The sequence below is a fragment of the Oncorhynchus kisutch genome, linkage group LG9, assembly GCF_002021735.2.
Source record: "Oncorhynchus kisutch isolate 150728-3 linkage group LG9, Okis_V2, whole genome shotgun sequence".
NCBI lineage: Eukaryota > Metazoa > Chordata > Actinopteri > Salmoniformes > Salmonidae > Oncorhynchus > Oncorhynchus kisutch.
Genome location: NC_034182.2, coordinates 13,422,005 through 13,439,292, shown reverse-complemented (window position 1 = coordinate 13,439,292; position 17,288 = coordinate 13,422,005). Strand labels below are relative to the sequence as shown.

At 45.4% G+C, this 17,288-nt stretch overlaps 1 protein-coding gene across 4 annotated transcripts in view; it reads right to left on the bottom strand.

Annotated features, from left to right (window-relative positions):
• Positions 1-1,965: 1,965 nt before the first annotated feature.
• LOC109896774 (putative adenosylhomocysteinase 3) overlaps positions 1,966-17,288 on the bottom strand; it is a 42,260-nt gene continuing 26,937 nt past the window's right edge. For 2 of the 4 annotated variants that reach the window (XM_020491117.2, XM_020491116.2), the window contains exons 4-17: positions 14,878-14,978; positions 14,557-14,659; positions 14,280-14,374; positions 14,036-14,142; positions 13,704-13,820; positions 13,455-13,518; positions 12,278-12,366; positions 12,108-12,178; positions 9,711-9,805; positions 8,046-8,144; positions 6,902-6,970; positions 6,612-6,690; positions 5,658-5,778; positions 1,966-4,567 (exon numbers count right to left, since the gene is read on the bottom strand). In XM_020491117.2, the coding sequence (XP_020346706.2) occupies positions 4,561-4,567; positions 5,658-5,778; positions 6,612-6,690; positions 6,902-6,970; positions 8,046-8,144; positions 9,711-9,805; positions 12,108-12,178; positions 12,278-12,366; positions 13,455-13,518; positions 13,704-13,820; positions 14,036-14,142; positions 14,280-14,374; positions 14,557-14,659; positions 14,878-14,978 (1,217 nt within the window). In that variant the 3' untranslated portion in view covers positions 1,966-4,560. Of the gene's footprint in view, positions 4,568-5,653; positions 5,779-6,611; positions 6,691-6,901; positions 6,971-8,045; positions 8,145-9,710; positions 9,806-12,107; positions 12,179-12,277; positions 12,367-13,454; positions 13,519-13,703; positions 13,821-14,035; positions 14,143-14,279; positions 14,375-14,556; positions 14,660-14,877; positions 14,979-17,288 lie in introns of those variants that run through there. The other 2 variants (XM_020491118.2, XM_020491119.2) reach the window with 1 other exon arrangement.

The window sequence follows — 17,288 nt, the reverse complement described above, 5'->3', positions numbered from 1 at the left end:
AGCTTAGTATTGATAGGCTATTCAATTGTAGCTATGTGCTTGAATATGACCATAACGTGTTCACACAGCTGTTAAATCCATCTTGTTCTGTCAGAATGACTGGATTGTGTATAGATTATCTGTCATATCCTGATATCCTCCACACCTTTGTCAGAGTGGGCCTTTCAATCAATCCAAGACCCGAGACAAGACATAAAACCTATGAGTCAATAAAATGATTTTATATCAGCCTAGTAACAAACCTGATTAAATGAATCAAGAGCTTGATGACCATTTGACGAATCGGGTATGTTATTGCTGGGCCAGAACAAAAGACTGCTTCCAGGATCATGATTGAAGAACACTGCTCCAGAGGGAATTTAATATTCCCCCCCCAAACATCCATCCCTTGAGGCAGGCTGCCACATTGAGTGGTGGTAATGTAAGGGTCGGAGAGGGGTGACGACAGACCAGACCTAGACCACTCCACGGTCATTCTCATCCCACCACCGCTAGTGACCTGAGTGAATTATTGATTAGTGACTGTAGCAGGGGGCTGCTTGATGTAGATTGCTCCCCCCCCCATAACAACCCCCCTGACTGAGAAAAGCACTTAACGTGATCTGATTGGAGTGTACAGTTTGAGAGCGCAAAGGTCATATCTGTTTCACGTGCGTGAACTTGACACATGGTGGCTGGTTGAGTGCGAGGGTGTTTATACTGTATGCAGAGATTTATGGATGAAGAACACTGGTCAAAACAAACATGATTATGTGAAATGCACCTGTGTTAATGTCATTCTTTTGAGGCCACCTTCTTTGGGTTACTATTTCCTCTTTCTTATTAGCACCTTTTTTAAACTCTGCATGGTTGGGAAAGAGCTCATACGTTAACATTTCACTAAAGTCTACACCTTTTTGCATTCTGCTCATGTGACAAACACATTTCATTTCCTGATATGGTTAATATTGGTGGCTGTTAGGGACCAAAACAACAGTTTAATTATGAATCTTGCGTTTTTACCTTTGTGTGTCAAACCTTTCACATTAACGGAGTGAAGTCAGTGTGTGTGTTGCATGAGCGGGATAATAGGCAGTCAACATCTGATTGTGTGTGTGTGTGTGTGCGCTTCAGGGTGCTGGTGCAGTGGGTTCGCTTTGATTAGGTCACTCACTACGACTGTGACTGGGTGGCGACAACAGCTGCTTCCAAGTGCTCTCGACACCCCCAGTGTCACCCCCTATCACTGTGTCATCTGGCAACACAGTTATCCATTTAATCTCAGCGCATACCCCAATTATAACCCCGTGATGGAGTAAGTATCCAAACTTCTGAGGTCTGAGAACATAATTCCAATAGACACAGAATCTATCGTGTTGAGTCACCTGAATAAACCGTGTTAATGTTAGAAGCACGTGTTCTTCACAACCGCAGTAATAAGTCTTATAGGACACATGGCTTGTAAATAAGATTGTGGGAACATAAGCTAAACCCATCCTGTAAAACTTGGCCAAACACTGGTACCAGCGCCTTGTAATCAAATCATCCAAGCTATAGTGAAACGCCCTAGTTCACAATGATACTACTTTGTTTCTAGCACTTGGCATAACATCCTCTCTTCCTCTCTCAAGTGGTGTCATTACGGATGTCTATCTTTCTTTGAGCTCCCAGCAGCAGGCAGTCATCCTCTCATCTCTCAGATCAGCCGGAGTCTAGAGATGCCTCAAGGCCATGGGAAATCAGCTTACTCAGGCAGCCCCAATACTGATCGTTTGCCCAATAATTGGTATAAGGTCTGACACAAGGTCAGAGACTTTGCCACGCGTTTAGTGGCAAAGTCTCAGAATTGGGCTGCCTGTGTAAATGCAACCATGCATGCTTAATAGGCATCGGCAGCAATCTTTCTATCCACATGTATGTATGTATGTTCAAGAAAACACATGAAAATGACAAAAAATACAGCACATCGTATATTAGACGACAAAGATTGATACAATGACATTTTTATTCTTTAAGATTAGATTTATTATTGCTCATCTATCATTATCACTTGCAATATTTAAACATTGTTTCGACAACTTAAAAATTTGAGAAGAAAAAAAAAGTTCCATTTGTACTGACTGTGGATTTACAACAATAAATACAAGAGTTGATATGCTGGAATTCCTATACTTTTGAGTTAACCATACAAGATGCTGGCGTTAACCCTGCCCACGTGACGCAGCTATTGGACCGACTAATGCTCTTTCACCCCCGGGAAACGCACAGGCTATGATCCTGAGACAACTGTATCGAAGCAACCATGTCCTACTACACATGACCCTAAAACACACACACACACACACACACACACACACACACACACACACACACGGTCAGACACGATAAACCACTCTAACAGATGAGATAATCAGCACAAGGATAATGTTCTAAAAAGTCAGACAAACAGAAATACGGGCATTATGGGATGGTCACACAGACAGGGCCTCCGACTTGGAAGATGGTTATTATGGAGGCTGGGGGGCATAAATGCACAAAAGGTAGCTCACGAGTATGACATGAACACAGTGGCATTTTAGAATGTATAGTATGGGCATAATTAACATGGGAGCATGTTCTCAAGGATTTAAGTCCATTCTATACGATGTAAAAAAAAAAAAAAAAATTAAAAAATGAGAAGAAAAGCTGGTTCTTCCCAGCTGGCTCCTCCCAGCTGGCTTGTAGTATGGGCTTTTGGTTCAGGAGAAAACCCTAACAGCTGCGATTCTAACAAAGTTGAATCTAAAAACGCGGAGGAAATTAAGCCGGACTAATAATCGTACCAGAGGAGTTTGGCCCTCACCAGAAAAACTCAAACTAATGAAGACACAAAATTTATAAAAGGTGACTATGACCTTTTATCATAAATGCATAATAAATTGGAACAATGAGGTAAACTGATGTCTGAAGTGGTGAAACTTTTTGGAACGTGTGAAATGTAAGGTCCACAACTAATTACAAGCATATGTAATGATCCAGGCATAAAGCTATAGCCCTACTGCAGTTAAAATCACAACTAACGCCTGACAATGGCTAATTGGTTTTAGCGCTGTAATTACTGTACAGGTTTTGCGTACAGCAGCTTACTATTGAGGACCTGGCCAAAGAAACTACTACCAGCCTTGCTGTACATTTGGTATCTCATTGAAATAGTCTGTCACAGTTTTCAACCCAAAAAATCATACCGAACATTTATCATAACATTTAATTGCTTATCTTTATAGCGAGACAGATGTTTAATTTCAAAAGGTAAGATATTAGATGGGTGGAGGAAAGATAGAAAAATCTACATTTCTACATAAATATCTAAATATATCCCCTTGTAATGATCTAACATACCTGTCATGCCTCTAATTAAGCAATAAGGTACGAGGGGGTTTGTGGTATATGGAAAATATACCCTGTGCTAAGGGCTGTTCTTATGTACGACGCAACGCAGAGTGCCTGGACACAGCCCTTAGCCGTGGTATATTTCCAATATACCACAAACCCATGAGGTGCCTTATTGCTATTATAAACTGGTTACCAACATAATTAGAGCAGTAAAAATAAATGTTTTGTCATGGTGGTATACGGTCTGATATACCACGGCTTTCAGCATTCAGGGCTCGAACTACCCAGTTTATAATACAGTATAATGCTGTGAAAGGAGAATCTAGCTCCGGACATTGTGGATGGATGTCATAAACTCTGGTCGGGCAAAATACTTTTCATATAACTTCAACACTGGCATCATGTGAGCAGTTTGGGGGCTGAAGAACATAGTTCATTATTGAGAGGCTGTGGTACAGGGAGCTGAGATGGATTCACTGTGTTTGAGTGATAGGTGCGGGAGAGAGGTCCCAACCAATCACAGGGAAAGACCCCGCCCCCACACCTGTCACTGTCCAGTTTGACTGGGGGAATAGGAGAACCAACGCATTAAAACGTACTTAAAAACAAGGACAGAGAATAAATCTGAATCAAATGAGCAAAGACAGGATATGATTGGACCCAATGAGCTCCCCCCTCCCACCTCTTCATCTAATCCCTTTCAATTTATCTTTGAAAAAAAAAAAAAAGTCAAGAGTAGGAAATACGGACAACAGGACATGAACCACACGTCCATCACTAAATCTTCAGAGGTCATCTTTCATTCACACAGAGATTTTTTTGTACATTGGTTTTTCTTCATTAATAGTTTTTCCATCTTTAGGTTTTTAAATGAACAATAAAAAGATCTCGCAACGGAGTTTACGTACGACTGACTGACGGACAGACAAGTAGCTAAGAGAAGACGAAATCTCCAGGAGACGCTTGCTAAGGAGCGCAAAATGGCAGGAGCAGCTCAAAAAAAAAGGTTAGAGTTACATTATTCTAGCGGAAATAAATAAAACACTGCCAAAGCGCAGGTAAGCCACGCCCTCCACTCTGAGCAATTAGCACATAGCTGCTCCCCTCTTGTAAAAAGCAGGTGTGTGACTATTCCGTCCTCCGCTCTCCTTTCTTCTGGGTTCTGTACGATTTTTGGAGCCTCGGTATTTTCTTCATTTCAGAGTTGGTTTAATACCTTGGGGAGGAAAAAAAACGAAATGTCAAATCCTGCAGTTACAGTTATGTAACAATCTTGCACTGTGGAGCTCTCTCTACCAAGCATCGCCGTCTTACCGTGCTTCTACACCTGCATTGCTTGCCGTTTGGGGTTTTAGGCTGGGTTTCTGTACAGCACTTTGTGACATCGGCTGATGTAAAAGGGGCTTTATAGATACATTTGATTGATTGATTTCTCATTATAACTCTGATAACTGTATTCATAACATTACACCTTTGCAATATAACACCACGAAAGATGTACACCGAGCACACAAAACATTAAGAACACCTGCTCTTTCCATGCCAGACTGACCAGCTGAAAGCTACGATCCCTTATTAATGTCACTTCAAGCAGTGTAGATGAAGGGGAGGAGTCAGGTTAAAGAAGGATTTTTAAGCAATTGAGGCATGGATTGCATGCGTGTGCCATTCAGAGGGTGAAAGGGCAAGACAAAGGATTTAAGTGCCTTCGAACGGGGTATGGTAGTAGGTGCCAGGTGCTACGGGTTTGTGCCAAGAACTGCCATGCCTCAGGACTACCTGGCCTGATGACTCCTTGCTGTCTCCAGTCCACCTGGCCATGCTGCTGCTTCAGTTTCAACTGTTCTGCCTGCGGCTATGGAACCCTGACCTGTTCACCAGACATGCTAGCCACCGTGCTTCTACACCTGCATTGCTTGCTGTTTGGGGGTTTTAGGCTGGGTTTCTGTACAGCACTTTGAGATATCAGCTGATGTAAGAAGATCTTTATAAATCTATTTTATTTGAACTGCAACGCTGCTGGATTCACGCTCAACAGTTTGCCGTGTGTATCATGTATGGTCCACCACCCAAAGGACACCCCGCCAACTTGACACAACAGTGGGAAGCATTTGAGTTAACATGGGCCAGCATCCCTGTGTAACACTTTCAATACCTTCCAGAGTCCATGCCCTGAATAAATGATGGGGGGAAGGGGGGGGGTGCACAACACAAAAGCAGGAAGGTGTTCCTAATGTTTGGTATACTCAGTGTATGTGACATACAATATTAGCAGGCAATCTAAGCATTCAGGCGTTAATGTTTACCTGTAGTAGTTTGGCTTGAAGGGCCCGTTCTTGTTCAAGCCCAGGTACTTAGCCTGCTCGTCACTCAGCTCAGTGAGGTGGGCATCGAACGTAGGCAGGTGAAGACTGGCCACATACTCATCTGGAATAATGCAGAAGGAGGGAGTGGGGGGGGGGGGGGGAGAGAGCGAGAGAGAAAGATGGATAGAGAGAGACAGAAAAAGAAAAAGTGGGAGGAGAGCGCCTAGTTACTCTAGCTAGCAGGGACATGGGGCTGTTGGTTATTTACTCATTTAGTTGTTTGTGTGGGGTTAGATGAACACACTGGGGCTGCTTCTCCTGTCCCGGTCTCTCCCTCACGCCGTCTGTGATGGTGCAGTGAGCTTAGCAGCAGGGCCTGACAGGCTGACCTATATTGAGCCTCTCTTCCAGTCTGCCCCTCTGCCTCTCATTCTCCCTGCTTTTACGCCATACGCTGGCGTAGGATGCGTTCTACTATGGATTCTATGACTGTAAATGAGTAGAACGAAAGACTAAATGGCGCAAACACAACCTGATATACTAACATCCAGTGTTAGTTTTGGATCATGACGTAGAACATAGATAACCCAATCCAAGACATGGCTGCAGGGGTTGAGTTAGCACAGAGCTGCTTCAAAACATATTCACGGTCATGCTAGCCATCTCTATCCCTATACTGAATCTATCGCTTCTATTTGCTGAGCTGAGTCGGTTGTGCATTCTGGCTGATCCACTTTCAACTCAATGTTTACCCCTAAAAGGGTTTTGTCAGAGGTTCAGACAGGCGGACGGGTGCTGTCAGGTCACTACTGGCTGCCTCGGCTGAGGCCTGAGCGAATAAGGATTACGGAGTGTGTGTGTGTGTGTGTGTGTGTGTGTGAGACCGAGCGTTGAGGACAGAGGAGGGATAAAGGTGTATGTCTGTGTTTGTGGACATAGAGCTCGGCCTCTTACCCATCTTCTTGGGCAGCAGGTAGACATCCTGTTTGTAGCGTCCCTCCGGGGCGTTGTACAGCTCTATCAGAGCCAGGGCCTGAGGTATGAAACAAGACCCGGATGTCAATCTCTCACACACACACACACACATTTGTGTTACCATGGCAACGCCACGCTCTCATGACGCACGCGGCCTGGGGTCAGCGGCAGAGCAATGACAGGACCCTGATCTCTCCGATTACTGTACGAAGTGGCACACACGCCGACGCTGATCCACCCCACACACAAATCACAAAAACGCACGGTACCTGAGTGGTGGCGGTGATGGACAGGACAAAGGTGGGGACCGTAGAGCAGCTTAGGTTCAGCAGACGACCCTGAGGACAGATCGAGACACACACATTGGGTTAACAACCAGTTAACGGCACACAGAATCAGAGAAAACTGCCTACAGCTGTGTGTGGTTGACATCGACATCATCAAAATTTCAGAAAAAGTGTTGCCGAGTCCAAGGTCAGAATAACAGAAGACATGGTGCAGACGAGAGATGTAAACAGAGGGAGAAAATGGGACTGGTACTGTTACTGGGCCGCTAACGAGGCAGCATTCACAAAGGAGGAGGAACTGATCTCCATTTACTACCGCCATCATACACTCCTTAGTGGCACAGAAAGCCTGCGATAATGTTCATTATGTCCCCAGAGAGCTGCAACATGTTGTGTTAGCGCGTAGCAATTACGACTTTGGTGGCAGCTTTAGTTTCAATTCCCCGTTTGCTGCGAGTAGCAGTGACAGCACAACGGGCGTACTGTTACTTTATGCAGTATGAAGACTGCCCGGGGGAAACTGAGGCAGCTCACACTTCCCTGTTCTGTAGAGAGCATCAGGAGAACAAAAACAAACAAACAAAAAAGCAACTTCTCTTTGAAAAAGCCCCTCAGCTCGAGACAGTAGAGGAGAAGTGAGAGAGTCCAGGAGTGAAGACAGAGAATAGAGTCTAAAGAGGGAAGCGTGAGAGGGGCAAACAAACAGCAGAGGAGGTTTCTGTTCTCTGATTAAAGCCTGGAGGAGATCAAACCGCAGACACACTGAAGCACCTGGCTTTGTCTGGCTTTCGGTCTGGCTCGCTCTCACGGTGGTTTCATTCTGTCAGAGACTGCTGCACACACACAGAGTGCCTCTGTCTCTCTCTGCTAAGAGAAAGGGAGTGCTGCACGCACACCGAGCGAGAGAGCGAGAGCGAGTGAATGTGGTGTAGACGTACTGCTTGTTTACCAGGCTCAGCCTCAGATAGGGGTTGTTGTACAGCTACATATGGATCAATTCACGGCCAGTTATTTGGAAGTTGAGAGGATTTATAGATCAGATCATTGACCCGTGCGATTGAGCACTGATTTGAGATAGTACCGTCACGGAGAGCCTTGTATTAATGTGACGACGATGATGAATCACCTCAGCCAGCAGCACTATCCTCTTGCCGTCGGGCCAGATGACGTGGTCCACCTGTGACCTCACTCTCTCCCAGGTCAGCTCCGGGGTCCGCAGGCTCGCCTGGAGGAGAGGACAACAAAACAGACAGGAAACAGTTACCACGAGAACAGTTTCACTATGACAACCGGGGCCTAAAATTAAACCCCGTCAAATGCAGGTTGATTTTGGCATTGGTGGGTAAGATGTCTGTTTCACCAGCCACATTGGCGGTTGGTCAGGGCTCCACAGGCATGTCAATCCCATTTGTAAATAAGTCAAGTATGGAGCTCATGTACAGCTGAACTAATGCTGCAGTAGCTGTTTTCAAAGTATTTCTGTCATTTTGTTTCATAGCTGGTAGCTAAAATCACACAAAGAACTTACAAATCCTATAATAATATCCCTTCTCGCTCAACATGCTGGAACACAGCCTGGCTGGGGAGCTGGGTGCACCGCGCTGAAGACTCATTTTGGAACCGGTGCGATCAAGTATAAAAGGTGGTCAAATTTGTTTAATTTCTTATATTTTTAACCATTCTTCTCCCCAATTTTGTAATATCCAATGGTAGTTACAGTCTTGTCCTATCGCTGTCCCCTACGGACTCGGGAGAGACGAAGGTCGAGAGCTATGCGTCCTCTGAAACACGACCCTGCCAAGCCGCACTGCTTGCTTGACACTGCTCGCTTGACACTGCTCGCTTAACCCGGAAGCCAGCTGCGCCAATGTGTCGGAGGAAACACCGTCCAGCTGGCGAACTTCCCGAACCCAGACGACGCTGGGCCAATTGTGCGCCGCCTCATGGGTCTCCCAGTCACGGCCGGCTGCAACACAGCCTGGGATCGAACCCAGGTCTGTAGTGACGCCTCAAGTACTGCCCTAGACCGCTGCGCCACTTTGAAATCCAAAGTTGGTCAAACTTACTCTGAAGTGAGACTTTGTCCTTGTGTTTTGTGGCTTATTTACATTGTTTTGTTCAATAGCTAGGTTGTTTTTACATCGGCTACTAGTCAGATTCTCTATATCACAGGCAGTCACTGACCAGTCCAGTGGCTCAGTGCCCTCGTTGCCACGGTAACCTCCCACCCTTAAAGAGGCAGCATAACATTTTTATCTCATCTTAGGTATTTTGGTTAAGACTCAGGTCACAAAAAATGAAGTAACTGAGTAATATACCACTTCACTTATTACTGGTAATACATGTATTGTTTTAGAAACATTACAACGCATGCTCATCCGTAAATTAAAAATTTTAAAAAGTATTTTATTTTGGCTGGTAAAAAATCTGAGTGGCTGGTAGATTTTTAAATCTCTGTCGCAGTGGTGGGTGGACAAAAAAGTTAATGTCAGGCCCTGATGACAACAGTCACTATGAAAATGGTTTCACTATGACCCTGAGGATGTCACCTTAACAGTGATAACAACTGACAGGCATAAGCCACAGCGAGCCAACCCATAACTATGACAACGTCAGGTCAGGGGCGTGTTGTCGTATCACAGCTTCCCCCACAGTGACAATAACGTGACAAGCATTGGTGACAGCAGTGTCTTCCACCCACACGATCAGTCAAGCTGTCACAATATCACACCCACACACGTACATACAACCCCCCCCCTTCATCTCCCACCAATACACACACTTCACTCACCACGTCGATCTCGGTGTTTGAGTGTCCCATGTTACAGACAATACAGCCGTTCTTCATACGGTCCAAGTATTCTCTCACCACCACGTTCTTATTACCTGAAGTAGAGGGGCCGTCATTAAACGTGCCATCAATATTACACTCTCACAAACATCATGTTCACTACTGTACACAAACGTCAGAGAAAATCATGTGGACAGAGGAGAATACTACCAATACCTCTTGCCGGGCCGATACATGCTGAATGACGTTTATAACGACTTCAAAAAGGAATTATGTTCCTGTATATGCTACACAAATGATGCTAGGAATAAATCTCCTGCACTTTTTTAAATCGATCGAGTCAAAATGCACCATTGGGCTCCACATCCACTCTCCACATAGACCTACAGTATGAATAAGTGTCTGAATGGCATCGCTTGCCTCGACGTCGGAGTGTGTGAACGTGCAGGTCTGTGTGCATACACATTCGCACGAGTGATTACGGTTGTCTGTCCTTTTTCAATTAACGTTGATGAGGACGGCAGCCTGTCGACAGGCTTAATAGACGAGGGAGGTAATGCAGTCTGTCCCAATTAACTCTTCACTCTGATTGAATCTGAATGTGGAGCACTGACCGGCTGGCTACGCACATGGCTGCCAGGTCGGAGTGATTGATGCGACTCCTGTAATGTCTACACCAGTGGTCACCAACATCTTTTGAATCAAGATCACTTTATTTTTTTAAACATGACTTTAAAAAAGTAAGCCTATGCAACATTAACCAATTCAAAACAGTTCTGTAGCAATGATGTCTGTAGTTGGCTATAGGCCCAATACATTATCCGTGCATATTGGCTATGCTTGAATTGCCCAGCCAATGTTGTTCTTCTCTGGTATGATCACAATGGTACTAGATCATTTGTTGTATTACTTGTGAGACAGAGTGGAGTGAGCATAATAATTTGCTTAATTACTGGACTGATGGTCTGCATCTGATGGGCAGTCTGAGGGGAGGGAAGGAGCAGAGGTGAGGCTGCCTCTCACCCGACTCACCGTCCCTCTCTCCCTCCCGAGAATCCTGACGGGTTGCATCACTGCCTGGTATGGCAACCACCTCGGCCTCTGACCGCAAGGCACAACACAGGGCAGTACGTACGACCCAGTACATCACCGGGGCCAGGCTTCCTGCCACCCAGGACCTCTATACCAGGTGGTGTCAGAGGAAGGCCCTAAAAATCGTCAAAGACTCCAGCCACCCTAGTCATAGACTGTTCTCTCTGTTACCGCACGGCAAGCGTTACCGGAGCGCCAAGTCTAGGTACAAGAGGCTTCTAAACAGCTTCTACCCCCAAGCCATAAGACTCCTGAACATCTAATCAAATTTGATTTGAAAAAGGGGACAGTCTTCCAGCTGATGGCGAAACTCAAGTCGCACTGCATTATTTCTGCCTCGTGCACCAAATCATGTTGTTACTCATATGACCAGAGAAAGTGAAATATTCCTCGATACAAAAAAAATAAAGCCGCTAATATAACACAGGCGTATGGAAACACTTCGCGATACTCATTCACTGCCGCAGCAGTGCTTTTTGCAGCGCGAGTGGGAGTAGGGAAAACGCTCATTTTATAGCTTAGAAAAGTGTTTAATAAAGTGTTGACAGTACTGAATAACAACAAACATGTTCTCATACAAACAGCAGCTCTTTGCTGTATTCGTTGTTTCTCTCTAGTCATGGTTTTAAAAAAGTGAAGAAATCTCACAGTATCAACCTTGCTGTGCGTTCGAGTCTTCTTTTTCCAGCCTGTGGCGACGAGGAAACTGTGCAGACACTGATCTGAGCTCTCCGATTGGCCAGCGGAAGGCCTATAGGTGAACTTGATTTGCTCTACGGGCCTGCCGTTTAGGGGAACTTCTGCCTTCAGACATGAAATGGTTCAGAACGGGAACACTTTTGCCTTACCGGCGCTAGGGCTGCTGAATCAAGCGCACCAACAGCTCTAAACAAAAAATATTTATCATTGCTGTTTTTTTGACAGAAATATTTGGTGATCGACTAGAAATGCCTTGGAGACTGCGATCGACCGGTTGGTCACCGCTGGCCTATACCCTAATGCCTAGTCACCCTCTAGGCTGCTGAGGGAAGTGTGTTTGAATAGAGTGGTGCAGGCTGAACTAGCCAAGCAGTAAAACCGTAGGGAGAAGGTGGTTGCTGTTGCTATGCCCATGCTGGAAAGGATGGGAGTAGTGTTTTTTAACCACAAAATGGACTTTACAAAGAAATCTAAACCCTAACCCCGACTTAAACTCCAACAAGCTCATGTACTTACGCTTGGTTATTAGTTTTGACACTATTGCCACTTATATGCTCTAACGTGGCCATCTAGTGCTGACCAGGGGGACAAGGGAGAGTTGTTCACCTGTGCAAGTGATGACAATGTCCACTTGTCTGATCACCTCACTCAGCTTCACCAGTCTGAAGCCATCCATGCTGAACGGGGACGGAAAGAAAAAACGCGTTACTTCCTCGTTCACCCTGTTGCCATTGGCCGATTAGTTCACGTACCAGGCTCCGATTGGTTGAACTCACCAGGCCTGCAAGGCACAGATGGGGTCGATCTCTGTGACGTACACGATGGAGCCCATGGCTTTGAGAGCAGCACAGCAACCCTTCCCCACCTATGGATACGCAAATGAAAACACACACATGGGCATAGGACTGATGGAGGCTCTACTATAGACATGGATGGTAAATAGGTTCCTCTGGTGGTCCATGTTGATATAATAGGTTGTTTAGATCGCCAACAGCATCCCACTGCTGGCTTGCCTCTGAAGCTAAACAGGAGTGGTCCTGGTCGGTCCCTGGATGGGGGACCAGATGCTACTGGAAATGGGTTTGAAGGGCCAGTAGGAGGCATTGGGGACAGTCCCCGGTTTAGGTTCCCGTCTTTCGGGTGGGACGTAAAAAAGAAGAAGGGCGTCCTGACTCTCTGTGGTCACTCAAGACCCCATGGCACTTATCGTAAGAATAGGGGTATTAACCCCGGTGTTCTGGCTCAATTCCCAATATGGCCATCATTCCATCATGGCCACCTAATCATCCCCAACTCCCAATTGGCTCATTCATCCCCTCTCCTCCCCCTGTAACTTTTCCCCCAGGTCATTGCTGTAAATGAGAAATGTGTTCTCAGTCAACTTACCTGATAAAATTAGGGTTACAAAATGATAAGTACCATTTGAGCCGGCAGGTAGCCTAGTGGTTAGAGTGTTGGACTAGTAACCGAAAGGTTGCAAGATCGAATCCGAGCTGACAAGGTAGAAATCTGTCGTTCTGCCCCTGAACCTTCTGTTCCTAGGCCCTCATTGAAAATAAGAATTTGTTCTTAAAGGACTTGCCTAGTTAAAGGTAAAAAAAGAAATACAATTTTTTAAAATACAGTAGGGCTGGGAATTGCCAGGGACCTCATGATACAATGTTGTGGAGACACTATGTATTGCGATGTTCCAAAAATATCGCTCACCAAATGTCTGCTGCAGAGAGAATGAGAAAGCTAGTGTTGATCAGTCAGGGAAATAAAAGGTCTGAAAACACGTTGGCTATTAAAAAGAAGATAGAGGAAAAATAGCAGAGTTTTGGTGCAGGTACAGCTAATGCTACCTACAGTAGTAAAAAACATTGTATCGATACAAATTTCAATATAATACTGTCCACAAATAATGTAGCGAAATGCAACTATCAATACACAGTAGGTAAGACAGACTCTTACCTCTCCATATCCACACACAACCACCTGTTTCCCCCCAAACATTACATCAGTGGTCCTCTTCAGACTGGAGGGAGAGCGAAGAAACACACACAAAAAAAAATAAAAAAATAATCACAAGTTAGCATGACATGTTTAAGTCGTCCGTAGACTCCCGGGCCGTCAGCGCCCAAAGACAATTATGTGTGACGACAACGATGTAATCGTCCTCCGTCATTCTGCTTTGAACAGGCATGCCCGGAGTTGTCCTACCCGTCCAGGATGGACTCCCTGCAGCAGTAGAGGTTGTCAAACTTCTGCTTGGTCACAGAGTCGTTGACATTCATGGCCGGGACACACAGCTTCCCCGCCTTGGACAGCTGGTACAACCTATACACATCAATAAGAGGGGGGGAGTCATTACCAGTAAAACCTGACACTACCTGTTATGGCCACTAGATGGAGACATGGCCATAGAAGATGGACCACTCGCTTCAAAACAAACCCCTGACGAAGGGGAAAGCTTACTGGCAAAATACTGTTTTTCTCAGTCTAGACAATGAGTCAACTAATAATGAAGCAGTGGTTAGCAGTGATCCACCCACCGGTGTACTCCAGTGACACTCTCCTCCACGATTCCCTTGATCTTCTTGAACATGTTGGGGTATTTCTTATAGATCCAGTGGGTCAGGTCTCCGCCGTCATCTAGGATCTGGAGCAGGACACAACAACGCGTCTCTCTAACTGATCGGGATAAAGGACTGACGCCGTTTACGCCGTAACAAAGTCCGGGTGCCAGTCCGTTACTGAGAGACGGGAGTGATTGAGGGAGACAAGACAGACACGTACCATGTTAGGCTGCCAGCCCTCTAGGTTGACGCAGCGGTCGATGCACCACCAGAAGTCATCCTCCGACTCGCCCTTCCACGCGAACACAGAGAACCCTGGGAGAGAATCGAAAAGATGAGAACTAGAGAAGGTAAGACAAAAGTAATGGAGCAATGCAGCATGTTCTTAGGAATATCCTACCATTGAATTGATGTGCACAGAGAGCCAGCGGTCGCGACAGAGAAAGAGCTCACACACGACACAGACGCTCAAATGAAGCAGCCCTGTTCACACTCACCTCCCTCGGCCAGAGCAGCTGCCACCTCATTCTGAGTGGAGTAGATGTTACAGGCAGCCCACCTGCACTGAGCCCCCAGGGCAGACAGCGTCTCCATCAACACCTGCACGACACACACAGACCAGACCGCGCGCTCAGTTAAGGACACAGCCAACGGAGACGTTCGTGTTCAAAGCAAAGTCCTGCGGCTAAGAGATGCGTGAAGCTGGATTAAGACGAGTGCCATTCAGTATGGCTGTGAGTCGTGGTTCTCTGAGCAGAAGAGGCAGACTCACAGTGGACTGAGCAGTGGATGGTGGCGTGTGTGTGTGTGTAACTCACGGCTGTCTGAGCTGTGATGTGGGTGCAGCCCACTACTTTGGCCCCAGCCAGCGGCTTCTCTCCCTGGGCTCTCTTCCTCAGGGCCATGAGGGCTGGCATCTCTGTGTGGAGGAGACAACGCAACCGACAGGTTATTTTAGACCCAACATTCCAACAACTAAAAAAACATTGGTCCTGTTTCAAAACTTCAAAAAGGCATCCTTCTCTGAAAAATCTTTAAAATGACAAAAATCGTAATAAAAAAAATTCTAACTGGTTAAAGAGTGGTTAATGAAAGTTAGCTGGCCAACATTCTTTGGGAATCCGTCTGTTGCGCTGCCTATAGTCTGTCACCCAGACATTCAGAGCTCGATGTGAGTGTGATGAGGCCCACCGAGCCAGGGCTGTGTGATGAGGCCCACCGAGCCAGGGCTGTGTGATGAGGCCCACCGAGCCAGGGCTGTGTGATGAGGCCCACCGAGCCAGGGCTGTGTCAACCATATTCAAAAATCAACCATATTAATTTCACATTAAAACAATTTATTAATTGCACATCATACCGATCCCTCAAATAAATACACCTGCTCAGCAGTAGGGGGCACAAAGGTCTGTGGAGTGGTTTCCCTTACTTAGACAGCCTTGTCCAAATGAAAAACACTGCCTGCTTTTTAAAGCTATTTTTCTTTACCTCCAAGGGAAGGCTATTCCATAGACAAATGCCTGTATGGAAAAACGTGCTACTCACAGTACTGTTTACTCTTGGGATTTCACAAGACATGTCACTAGCTCTGGTATTGTGACTGTGTTGGTTATAGACCATATCAATGTGGCGTTTCTTGTAACCTGGGGCACGGTCATTTAAGATGTCAAACATATGATTAAGTTGGTCCACTCTCGACTCCAAAGGCAACAAGCCCACCTCCCAGAACTCCTGTACTTTTACCATCAATCAGGTCTCCAGAAAGGGATTGATCTAGGGACACACCAAGATAAGATACGTGTTTTAGATTCAATCTTCTTGCCTGCACAGTTTACTGTTATCTTGCCAGCCCTAAGCAACCTCAGTTTTTCCCAAATGTAGTGACAATTTGTTGTCAGACAACCAATATCTAACAAAATGCAATTCCTTACTCAGGGTCTCCTCTATGTAAACTGTATCCTTTCCTGGTACCAGTATGTCTGAATCATCAGCATAAAGCAGGAGTTTGCACTTTACTGTACCTGGCATATCATTAACATATATAAGAAATAAGAGAGGCCCTAGGATTGATCCCTGTTGTACGCCACAGGTTATTTATTTGGCCTCTGACAGAACATCACACACTTGTATTCTGTTGGTCAGATAAGACGAAAACCAATTCCCCGCTACATCATTTAGACCCATGCACGTCAGTTTCACCAGGAGAATGTGTCCACAGTGTCAAACTTTCTGCGAGTCAAACATGACCATACCTGTATAGATCCCCTTTTCACTTTCCTTCTTAATGTGGTCCCCCCCCCCCAAAAACAAAAGTGGATACGGCAAGTATCAGTGGAATGAGCTGTTCTAAAGACAGATTGTAGTTCATAAAGTTTGTGCTCAAGAGGGTATCCCTCAAGTTGATTAAAAACTCATCTCTCTCTCTCAACAACTTTGGATGAGGCGGTTTCCTACATTTGTTCTACTGCTCTTCTTGTAGAGAGTGGAACCACCCGGGCTGTTTTGAGATGGTTAGGAAATACACCACTACCAATCGAAAAGGATTACAATACGCGGTATCATTTTAGCAGTGACAAGTACTATCCTTTATGAATCTTGCAGGAAAGGTTATCCAAGCCCAGTTGCTTTGTTTGTGCTCATTAAGCATAGTAGATTGTTCATTTGTGATAGCTTTGCTATGGTAAAAGTTGTTGATGAAAGACTGGCCATAGTGTCCAGAGCAGATAGGGTAACTTCTTAACCAGAGATGAGGCTATTGTGTTAAATAATTTGCAACCTTTGCCAGTCATAGCATAAAACCTCATTAATATCCAGGCCAATACTACAGGATTTTACCATATGGGGAGTTTTTGAACCAATGACCTTTAAAAGGTTCCACAGTTTACGAGGCTGATGTAAGTCGTCATTAACGGCGTCTATATAATGTTGGGATATGGCCTTATCCATTTTGTATTTTGCCTGGTTTCTACAGTTAATATAACCGTCGTAATCTTGTTGTAGATTTGTCCTTCTGAATTTGGCCAGGTAGAGATCCTATTTCCTTACGAGGTCTAAGATCACAGCAATTCGATTCTAGTAAATCCTAGAAATTATTCTGCTTAGGAGGCCGATCGCACACACCGACAAGTACAGGATGACATTTAGGAAGGAGTTTATCTACCCATTTTCAGATCTGAGCGAGGGTTAAAATGCACATCATTCCTAGTAAAAACACACACACGCCGCCACCGTT